Source organism: Ictalurus punctatus, chromosome 7 (genome assembly GCF_001660625.3).
Source record: "Ictalurus punctatus breed USDA103 chromosome 7, Coco_2.0, whole genome shotgun sequence".
In the NCBI taxonomy this organism is placed as follows: domain Eukaryota; kingdom Metazoa; phylum Chordata; class Actinopteri; order Siluriformes; family Ictaluridae; genus Ictalurus; species Ictalurus punctatus.
In genome coordinates, this window is record NC_030422.2 from 14,060,467 (window position 1) to 14,072,529 (window position 12,063).

At 38.2% G+C, this 12,063-nt stretch overlaps 1 protein-coding gene across 3 annotated transcripts in view; it reads left to right on the forward strand.

The window, feature by feature from the left end:
- The window catches only part of focad (focadhesin), a 66,691-nt gene that overhangs the window by 33,627 nt on the left and 21,001 nt on the right, over nt 1-12,063 (forward strand). For all 3 annotated transcript variants that reach the window (XM_017472195.3, XM_017472196.3, XM_017472197.3), the window contains 6 exons: nt 1,648-1,778; nt 6,831-6,957; nt 8,098-8,232; nt 8,373-8,423; nt 8,518-8,601; nt 8,700-8,832. In XM_017472195.3, the coding sequence (XP_017327684.1) occupies nt 1,648-1,778; nt 6,831-6,957; nt 8,098-8,232; nt 8,373-8,423; nt 8,518-8,601; nt 8,700-8,832 (661 nt within the window). The remainder of the gene's footprint in view (nt 1-1,647; nt 1,779-6,830; nt 6,958-8,097; nt 8,233-8,372; nt 8,424-8,517; nt 8,602-8,699; nt 8,833-12,063) is intronic.

The window sequence follows — 12,063 nt, forward strand, 5'->3', positions numbered from 1 at the left end:
AGTAAAGCTTGGCGTACAATAATTTGACCAAAAGGAATTCTTTTATTTTTTCAAGACTTCAATTGAGAATATATGTGAAACCTTTTGAGATCAAAATGATTACAGAGCATAATTTAAAAAAATTATGTTAAAGAGCACATCTATGTAGTAATTTACATAACAATGCCTACGTTTACACGCAAATCAATATGCCGATATTAATCGGAATTTGTCAATATTCTAATTAGCATAGAGTTAGGTAAATCCGATTGCCCGTTTCAGATTAAGACAATATTTTAATTCCCCAAATTCTGATTCCCATCCCTGGAATATGCCTGTTTTAATTGGAAATGTGTTGCATGTAAAAACCTCATTCAGAAAATCCACTGAAAAGAGATATATGCACATTCTCAGTCCTCAGTCCAGGAATTGTGGGTATCAATGGCAGCATCTTGAATCTCCCGGGAAATAACAGCGAAAAAGGAAAAGTGCACTTGTAGGTCGGCATATTCAAAACTACCATGTATACAGGAATATTCTTCAAAGCCTGTACACATATAAACATTGTATTTGTAATATGGCTTCAACTCGAATATAAACCTTAAACGGAATTTGATTTGCATGTAAATGTAGTCAATGTTTCGAATAGCGTGTTGTGTTTGCCACTTCGACAAAAGAAGTCAACAACTTGTTGACAATCTTTTTAGCTATAAGATGTGGTGTTGTGTCCTCGCATCTCATATAAAATATATATATATATATATATATATCTGAGTCTGGCTGGTGTCCAATATGAGGAACTGTGAGGTGACTGTAAGCAGTAAGGAGTAAGCAGGAAAGTTACATTGACCGCTTTGTGATGAATATTAATTTGCTTGCTTTCGTCAGGGATTCCACATATCTGAAAAGTTTGCTTGTAAATGAAACTGCCTAGTCAAAATAGTTCTATTCACCGGATGAGTACGCCTCAGCCGATGTGTGTAGTGCAGCAGGAGATGGGGTTCGGGAGTACATGCGATAGTATGCCCCAAATGCGAACTTTTGTTTTGCAAAAGGAAGTTTCTATTTCTTTTTGTGGTTCTATCAGGCTGAACATGATAGGCTGTATGACATCTGCAAAGGCTAAAATTGAGATAATGAGACAAACAGTGAGATAATTAGAAAACAATACAAATACAAAAGATCACACCCATGTAAGACTTTCATGAGTGGTGCATAATCACTCCGCAGATTTATTATTATTATTATTATTATTATTATTATTATTATTATTATTATGATTATTGCTGCTGTTGCTGTAGTCAAAGATTTAATATGTGAACCGCTCTCACTACTTGGTGTATAATATATCAAACATTTCCCACAAGTATAGATGTAAATGAAATTACCCTGATTATATTTCAAAGCATTGACAGTAATTCTTTGCCTGTTGAATATCGCAGTACTAAACGTTTTTTGGGGTGCAAATGCAAATCGCTGAAGTGGTATCCTTAAGGTTATGATTTTCCACCTTTAAATTCTTGGAAAGATGGCTTAATGATTAACACAGCTAAACAGTCCTTTAATAAGTTAACAGCTAACAAGTTATTAAAAGATCATGATGTCTTGATAGTCTGTAATGCTCGTGTGTGTGTGTGTGTGTGTGTGTGTGTGTGTGTGTGTGTGTAGGATCGTGTGTATCCAGACTTGCAGAAGCTCATGGCGCTGCTGGAGAAATCCTCAGTTGTGGTGGGGAAAGAGGTTCAGTGGGAGCAGATTCTAGCCAGAGCTGCCTGTGTGCGGGACATCTGCAGGGAGAGGTCCTTCATACACTTAACACCCTAACACACACCATGCTCACATTTCATCTCCATTTCCTCAAAGCTCTAGTCTCCATTTCCAGATGACTCAGAGAGCCGTCACAGTTGGTTAAGTACTCCTATGGAGAGCAGGGAAGACCGTATTTCGTGTACACATTGCGGTACGTGCTGTCGGATCACATAACCACATAATGTGCTGAAAGACATTATAGGGTTCTACTGAACACAAGATGGGAATTAGTGCTGTCAGTTGAGCGCTTTCCTGATGGGAGAGTTTCCTGGGAGTAGTCAGATTCCTCACCAATCAAATAAAGGGTGCAGATTTCTGAGCTCCCAGGTGTTATTGTATTTCTCCTGCCTGCATGAATCAGCACTATTCACCTCCTAATCGTTGTGCACCATCTGACTGTGAACACCTGGGGATACCTGAGGGATTAAAGCCTAAATACAAAGCAGCTTGGAGAGAGAAGTGTAGGACAATGGGAAATGTATTTGTTTGATGTATTTTGGCTCACTGCCAGTCCCAACACCACTTAAGCAAATCTACTTGAATCCATATGTATTTATTTAAGTATTTTGTGGCACATTTACACTATTCAGTATCTATGGAATGACTGTTTAAGTAGATGTCAGTTCCTTTTTTTTTTAACAGCTGTAGTATTTAGAAATTTATTTGTTAATTATTAAATTAGTGGGGGGGGGGTGTTGTATTGAGCCATTTGGCAAGCCTGTAATGGAAGCACAGTTCGAGTCGTCAGGTTGGATTTGTTTGGAGTTTTGAACGCATATGTTGTATGCCGACTGAAATACATCAAACAGCACCTTTGCAACTTTAGGTACGAAAGAAGTCTGACTGGACAGTGACGGACGAGTGCTAGTAGCAGCCAATCAGGAAACTGATTAAGTCCAGTGTGATACTACAGGGTGTCCCAAAAGGCTCCATACATGGGGGAAATTAAGACTTTTTAGCTAAATGTCTTCCAAAAGTTTTCAGACTTAGTTTATATTATATATATTTTTTCATAGTCTTTAAGAACGACTTGACAAAATAAGAACGTATTGAAATCATTCTCATGACTGTATCGGGAGTCTGTCACAAGGTTGCGATGGACTTTAAAAGGAAACATGGCAACGAAATCACACACGACACTGTTACCAAACTTATTAACAAACTCAAAAAGACTGGAAATGTTACGGACCAACCTACAAGTGGACGTCCACAAGCATCCACCGATGAAGGCACAACCGGCATGGTGCTGGCAAACATACTCCCCTATGTATAGAGCCTTTTGGGACACTCTGTATATTAAAACAAATAAGGGAGCGTGATAATAATAATAATAATAATAATAATAATAATAAGATTCAGGAGTAAAGCTTGTACCTTTTTTTTTCCCCCTTTGCACTGTTGATGTCATTGCTATTTAGGCATACTGCTTACTGTGTAGTGTGTGGATTGTGACAGCCTTGAATTCTATCTGAATGTGTATTACTTGGCACTCACAGAGGTGCAATTAAGTCTAGTGGTGGAGATCAATCTAGCACAATCCATGTTACGAGATGTTTTGCGAGTAGCTTGCAGCAGCATGTTTTTAACCAAACTGTGTGTGTGTGTGTGTGTGTGTGTGTGTGTGTGTATGTATATATATATATATATATATATATATATATATATATATATATATATATATATATATATATATATATATATATATATATAAAACATACTGTACTTTCTAAATAATGTGAACCATGACCATTAACAATCAATAAGGACAAGAAGACTATCAGTCATTTTGCTTGTGAAATTAAAACTCTCCCACTATCTTTCTACTAATCCTCCACATGCATGTGTTTTGAGAATGTGGTATTGAAAGGGACACTAACAAGAGGAGTTGCATTTGTTTTTGAATGTCATATCCACTTTAGATAACTTCTACCCAAACCATACCTACAACTCTTCCTCAGAGAGCTGAACACATCACTAGCCCGTGTGTCCAGTACAAGCAGATTTCATGTCCAGGATATTGGAATGCAGCTGTGTTTAAACTTAATGCACTTCCCAGTGGTGTGACATGACTTACGTACATATAACTATGGTGTGCAGTACTCATTTCAAATCCCACCGCCTGCTACGCTACACATCAGTTGAAGAGCAATCCGGTTGACTACAGAACACTTTTTGACTAATTGGATTATTTAGCATGAGTGGATGATTCCTCCCCCCCCCCCCCCCCCCCCCAAGAATCAGGAACAATGCAGGCATGTGAAAACATTGATGAGATCAAGAAAATGAAACCTATTATTTAGCTCTCCTGCTGTTTAAAAATCTAGAGAAATAAAGACACTAGCCAGACTCCGTTATGAGTTGCTGAAACTTTGGCCAGCGACTTGCTGACTTTTTGTCAAGAGCACAAACACGATGTACTGTACTAGATCAGAACCTGTGTTGGACGACGATAATGAGCATACACTCCTGTGTTTCCTGTGGTCTGTTTTATACAACAGCGATATTGAAATCTTGAATCAGAAGGTGTGGATTACTTTTGTATAACAGCAGCTCTGAGAGTCGGTCCTGCTGTAGCATAAATGATTGGTTTATACCAAAGCGTTCATTCTACTAAGTTGTTGTTTCCATAGTAACACCTCATGCACAGTATTTTTCCTGCATTAGGAAGTCTTCAGGGCAGAGAAGTTTTGCGCTTTTCACTTTCTTTTGTTCGTCTGCTATAAATACAGCATATTAGTCGAAGATTAAAAGAATGACCGTGGTGTAATAAATTCTGGAGTGCATTGCTGTCTTTCTGCTGTACATGATCACTAGGCTGAGCTTTTATCCTAACCTGGGGTAATGTTGGCAGTGTAGCTCATTTTACAAATGCAAATGGAATGTTGGTGGTTCAACGACAGAATCTTAAGATGTGAGAGTAAATAGGGTACATAAAGTAAATAAAGAAATCCTTTTATGCAAATACGTGCAACACTAAATCATTCTGTTGTAATACTTATTACTTGTGACTAATATGATTAATTCTCTAAAGGGAGTTATATGATTGTTTATTGTGTCCAGTTTTTCTTGGTGTTTGTCTTTGCTACAAGTATTAAAGTGCACCTATTATGGTTTTGAAACGTGACTAATTTTGTTTTAAAGGTTTCATACAATAGATTTACATGCATCCAAGGTCAAAAAACTCTTTAATGTGCTCATAATTTAAACCGTAGCATTACCATTTTTCCTCAGTGTCAAAAACGACTCGTTAAATGATCCGTTCTAAAGGATTCATTCTATCCTCCTTTCAGAGAGCATACTCTGCTCTGATTGGTCAGATGTCCCAGTCTGTTGTGATACCGGTCTACCACTGTCAGTGAGCAGCTGATGAAGACCAGAGATGGGGCTTTTTGTTACAAACCTACGTAGGTGTGTGCAGGAAGTAAGTCTGGAATTAATAACGACTCGTTTCAGCTGTTCAGAATCAGTTCCTTCTTTTGGGAGTCAGTAACTCAGTGCGCTTTGATTAAGTGATAGTTGAAAAACCCTAATAGGTGCCCTTTAAGTTTCTACAAGTATTTCTAGTCCTGGAGTGATCTTCAGATTGGTGTTGTTTTTCTTGCTGTAAAAGAGAGGGGAGAAAACAATTTTGTGAACTTTCAGGATTTAATTCAGTCACGTCTTACCTCTATACTCTGTACAACTTGTACGAGGAGATTTAAAGCACAGCCATGAACTCTGTGTGAGTGTGAATGAGTACGTAAATCTGAAAAAGACACAAATGCTTAATACACACCAAGCACTTTTGAAAGTTTGTGAACCCTTTGGAACGAGGTTTTGGTGATGGTTTGCGGTGCATTTATTTATTTATTTGTTTGTTTGTTTATTTATTTATTTCCCCCCTCCAAACACGACATGCATTTCTGCCAAAAGATTTAACTGTTGTCTCAAGTATCAACAGAAAATTGTTAGTGTTGTGTAATCATCCAGGTGCTCATTTGGAAACTTGTACAGGAATGCAGGGATTTTCTCTGGTGTCTTTCTGTTGCCAAAACCAAACTCTCATCCCAAATTTGAAGCATTATAAAGCTAAATAGAGATAAGAATACATTACTGCACGTCAGCAAGAACTAAAGAATCTGAAATATTTCATTTTAAATTATGAGATTACATCTGAAATCCCGCAGGAAATCATTTTGGAAAGAGTAACAAACTTCGGCAGACAGTCAGTACTTGCCTTCAACTTAATTTTTTTGTACCAGTTGAGAAGCAATACCAGCCAGACAACGAATCAGGATGGCTGTTCGACTGTGTCTGCAGTACTTAGTGTTTCACCTGAATGTCCTGTCTCAGCACACATAAGATAAGATGAGATAACACAAGATAACACTTTCCCAAGGTAATTAGAATAAGAATAACATAGCTTGCCCATTTTTCCTGCTTCCAACACTTTGACAACTGACTGTTCACTTGCTGGCTAATAAATCCCACCCCTTGACAGGTGCCATGGTAACTAGATAATCAATGTTCTTCACGTCATATGTCAGTGGCTTTAATGTTATGGCTGATCAGTGTATGTTTACTGTATTATCCACAGATGAGGTAGTTAGCATGGTACCAAAGCACATAAGGAACCAAGTTCAGCATGGGTAATAGTAAAAATAGTAGAAGAATGAAGGATTATGGGTAGTTTTCTGAGCCGTGCCACACCTCCCAGTAGAAAAGCACTATAATATTTCTCCTCACCATGAAGTAGATATGATTAGCATCTATAGGAAACTTTTGGTGGAAGTTCTTGCTGCTAATGGAGGTTCGATCATTTCTTACATACAAAGTTTCGCTGACTTTTTTCAAGAGTAGACTGTGAATTATTAATCATTGTGTTTAGTTATACAATAAAACTACTGTTGCTCGTGTATGTATAGTTTAGTCAGAAAGGGTTTGTCTTTTGCTATGACTTGGGTAAAGTTTAGACTGCAAAAGTTTACAATGACAAGGAATTAGAACCTATAGATGCTGCAGTACATTTTTCGCTTACATCTTGTTCTTTTTTGTTCCACTAGGCCATACCAACATGGAGGAGACATGTTGGCAGCCATCACAGACACACTGACTCAGTGCTCCCAGAAGGACCAGGCCACTCCAGCAGCGCTGGCTTTGCAGGGTCTCCACGAGCTGTGCAGAGCTGAGGTTTGAAATCCAGCTTCTATCCTACCCAAGTCTTACTTCTGGTTTAATGGCTAACCTTAGGCAACTCCCATCAGGAGGCTCTGGTCAGCAAATACTAGCCAGAATTAGGATAAAGCATGGTGATGGATCTTTCAGCTACTATGCTGAACTCAGCAGGCACAAAGCCCCAGAAGATCTCCACACACACTGCAGACTGACACATTTCTGTTCACTTTTTTAAAAAACAACATCCAAGCAATTCCACTGTGCCTTTTAGTACTTCAGCATTCACCTTCTATTCCTTTTATTTTATTCCTAGTCTTATCTTTTTAATAATTTATTTTTATACAGCACTCTGAATTCTCTCACATCTGAAGTTGTGCTGTATAAATAAACGTGCCTTGTATTTTGGAAGATCTTTGATGCCTATGAGTAATACTGATCCCAACTTTTGATGAGAAATTCAGGAGTGGACAAATAATAAATTCAATAACTATTCAGTGGGGTGAGAAGAAGCCCAGATTTTGGTTGCCCAGAAACTGGCTAGACTAAAAAAAAAAAAGTGGTAGATAAAATACTGTTACAGCCAGCTTGCCTTAAATGCAGTAGGTGCATTAATACAGACTAACAAACAAGTACATGATCATTATACTCTTCTAACAGCGTTTCTAATGTCGCACATTGTGCTTGTGCCTTCAACAAAAGGTCAGCATGGGAGATATGGTGTTCTGTCCTTGCATCAGACATAAAAGATATTATTTGAGTCTGGGAGTTCTGTAATAGCCTTGCGCTGGACTTTATTTTACTTGATTTTGTCTACAGTTTTTACATACCTGAAAAGATTGTCACAGTCATTTACACTAATTAATCTGATTCATAAAAATAATTCTACTGTCCTACTGAACCTGCACCCACACCGGCCCTTTCCAAATAAAATTGGATACCCCTGATCTAAACAACTGTGTGCTTCCAACTTTGCGGTAACAGTTTAGGGAAAAACCACATATGGGTGTGATAATCAGAAAGTCCACAAATTTTGTCAGTGTAGTGTATTTTAATCTCATATGTAATAGGAAACGTATAAGTGTGATGTACACCGTATTTTGCTGCATATATTTTACCCGTATTATTCACTGTGCTACTTCTGGTGACCTAAACCAGGTGGTTGATTTAGGCTCCACATGGAGGGCGCTTTATCCCAAGCTGGGCTGTGAAACGAGACCACTGGTGTTAAAGGCCATAGCTGAGTTTCTCTCTCTGGTGCCCTCGCTGCGTGTCAAAACAGAGCAATATGAGGTCAGGCTCCATTTTCCCCCCACTTCTGCAATTTCTTAGATCCATGTGTTTAATGTATAGTTTACTGTTTTATATGATGAAGCACTGCAGTGCAGTGAAAATTGTCTCTCTTATTTTCTTTATTCAATTGTGTTATATAGAATTTTAAAAGTGAAGCGGTCAGTGTTCTGTGGAGCTACACTCTGAGTCAGGTCTGAGTCACTGTATTTCTATTTTCTACTATTATCTAGTATTTTCAAAACTATTATATTTAAATTACTGCTTGTACTGGTTACCTTTTTTCAGGATGCAGAGGTAGCTAGCAGTGGCTACAGAGCCCTGTCTGAATTCCCAGAATCTTCTCACTCCATCTTGCACCTTCCTGAGCCAGTAAGTACATACTCATCATATTTACAGCTTTATGGCATACTGTAATATTGGTTTTATAACGCTATGCATTCATCACTTTTATTTGATTAAACTCGCAGGCCAGACCAGAAGAGAAGCAGCCATGTGACCAGGATGAGGAGGAGAAAGAGAATGAGAATGAAGAAGATCTCACTGTTCCAGGCTCTTCATACATTAAGCTTGTTGATTTCACACAACGGCCAGTTTTACCAGGTACGATCATATCTTAGTCAAGCTCTGAAATCCTGATCATATTGTATGTATTTAAGGAAGTGTGAAATGTTTTCATCAATAAATAGGGAAAATGTTGCATTATTGAAGTATTTTCAAACGATGTTTTTTTGCTAAAATCTGCTTTTTATTTTTGTGACATTGTATCTTTTCATTTTCTGTAGTTGCTTTCTTATTGCAACAGTTATCCAGCGCACCAAACGTCTTGCACATCTTGTGTCTGTGTTCCATGATAGGTTAGTAGTTTGGTGGCAGTGGCAGTCATGGACACTTCTTATTGGTTCTCATAGAGGCAGTTTTACCACTGTAGATATTTTTTTTACTAAAGAAAATAGTATTTTAGTATTAGAAGTGTTTCATTATAGTAAGTACCAGTAATAACATGCCAGTACTAACGTTATATTAAGGTGAGGTGTATATATGAAAAGCTTTTGCTCTCAGCCTGGATACAGATTGCCGTTAAATACAAGTTCAACCACTTCATGTTATCATTTATGCTGTTAGCATGGAGCCAACCGACACCAACATACACTGGGGTTTTTTCTCTCTCCCTACTAGGGTATTCTGAATAGCAATGTTGGCCCCTCTGCTTAAAATGTATTGAAGCCGTTAAAAGAAAAACAAATGTGTGCACAATGCATATTGGTCTGTGCGGTCTGGAAATAAATAGAACAGATTATCCACACTATGTGGCCAAAAGTGCGGACACCTGACCATCACACGCAGATGTTGTTCTTCCCAGAACTGTTGCCACAATGTTGGAAGCACACACTAGGATGTCTTTGTATGCTGTAGCATTACAGTTTCCCTTCACTGAAACTAAGAGGACCAAACATGTTCCCACATGACAATGCCCCTGTGTACAAAACATGCTCCATGAAGACATGGTTAAACAAGGTTGGTGTGGAAAATCTCTAGTGGCCTGCTCTGAGTCCTGACCTCAACCCCACTGAACAATTTTGGGATGAACTGCAACACTGACTGCTTCCCAGACCTCCTCACCTAACATCCATGCCTGACCTCACTAATGCCTTTTGGGTGAGTGAGCAAATCTCCACAGCCACACTCTAAAATCTAGTGGAAATCCTTAACAGATGAGTGGAGTTATTGTAACATCAAAAAGCGGACTAAATTTGGAATAGGATGTTCAAAAAGCACAAGAGTGTAATGGCCAGGTGTACAGAAACTTCTGGCCATATAGTGTATGTTTAATACAAACTAAGTTATAAAACTGTGTTTTATAACAGTAATAAACTGATATGCGGTTCTCTTGGATGATTTTTGTCAGACTTTGGTCCTGTTGTTTGGTGTGTATATGTATATGTGTGTGGTTTTTAAAAATGAAAATAACTTTTTTGTGTTGTTTATTTTGAAATAATATTGTTAGCATTGATAACATCTATAATCTGCCAAGAATTCAAACAAATGTTATTCCCCCGCAATAAGAGCCTGGGGAAAAATCTCAGATATGTTGCGTTTCTCAAAAAGCGAGGAATATAGATTATGAGAAGATGCAGGAGAGCTTGCAGGGCTGCTGTTATCAAAACAAGGATAGTCCATCATCTCAGCTTACACAGGATGATAGGAAATACCCTGTGAATATATCAGTAAGTTGGCGCATGCGTCTGAGGATAGTCTTAAACTCCCCCCCACCTTCACCCCACCCCCCCACCCCACCCCTGAGCTGTACATTTTCTTGCTATTTAAACGTGACATTTATTTTCACCCTAGAAGCATATTGCACCTTGCATACTGTGAGACCTTATTCCTTCCCTGCATAGTTTGGTGTACAACAGAAACTGACTGAGCGACATTTGTTAATGTTAATGGGGGGGTTTCTTTCATTTCTTAGTAATGAATATGGTTAATTCAACTGAAGTGTGACATTAAAGGGTCAGCAGAAAATTTTTATTAATTCTGAATTAACGCTGTACTTTTTTAATGAAGCAGTGATTGATTGATTTATTTTTATTTATTTTTTTTGCTGTACCTAAAGGCTAAAGTTTACAAAAAGGAATTGGTAGTTTCATTAGAGAAAATAGTAAATGTTTCATTTCTTGCTATTGTTGCAATTGTCTCCAAAAGATTTAAACAAACTCTGGCTTCTGCTTCTGTGTGTTAATGTTAACTGTCTAGCATTCACACAACTACGCTGACTACATTTATTATTTCTTTAACTGCATTGGACTGAACTACTTTACCATGTAAGCTGGTCAAGCTGAAAATCCCTTTAGCTTAAATGGTTAAGGTGGTTATGGACTGCTCTAGTGACCTGAACACATCATAAGGTCACTAAAGTTCAAATCATAAGACTGACAGAGGGTCACTGAGCAAGACGCTTAACCCTCAATTATTCAGCTATAAGCTTGTAGTGAATTACGCCTCGGTTGTGAGATGCATTGGATAGGAGGATCTGCCAAATAGGGAAATAAACCTTAAAACTAATATGGGTCTCAGTGTTTTTGATGATGTTTAGTTTTCAAAAAATAGGATATGTTCTTGCAGTGTCAAAAATGATTTGAACAAGAATCTATGAAAAACTAATTTAACTTGAATACCGTAAGCGCCTACCAAGACGTAGCCCACTGTGCCTGACCCTCACCCTATACTCCTGTACTAAGGATATTGAAAACATCAAACAACAAGTCTTAAACAATCAGGCTTTTTTCTGACCCATTTTGAAGTGCTTTCTACATGTCACCTTTGCTGACATTATAATGATGATGCCTCTAAATCCTGAATGGTAGGACAATTTAAGTGCTATTCGCTTTTATGCCACATGGGAAATTGTGGAATGGTTGAGTGCTGGAAAATACATAGAAAAAAAAAGATGCTTTCCTGATTTAATAAATATATATGTTTTCAACTAAACCACTAACTCAGAGGTGTCCAGTCTTATCCGCAAAGGGCCGGTGTGGGTGCAGGTTTTCCTTCCAATGAAGCAGGAGCCGTTCCTGATTCCACCTGTTTAATCAGTTGATCTTGGCTTTCAATAGACACAGGTGTGGCTTCTGCTTGGTTGGAATGAAAACCTGCACCCACATAAGCCCTTTCCGGCTAAGTTTGGACATCCCTGCACTAACCTGTGCCACCATTTGTAATGTTTACTGAGTTTTTAGGGGGGAAAAAAAACAATCTGCTCTAGTTTTACCAGTTCAGTAGCATAGCAGTGTTGTATAAAACCAATGAAGAAGGTCCTCAGGGTTTCCCCTC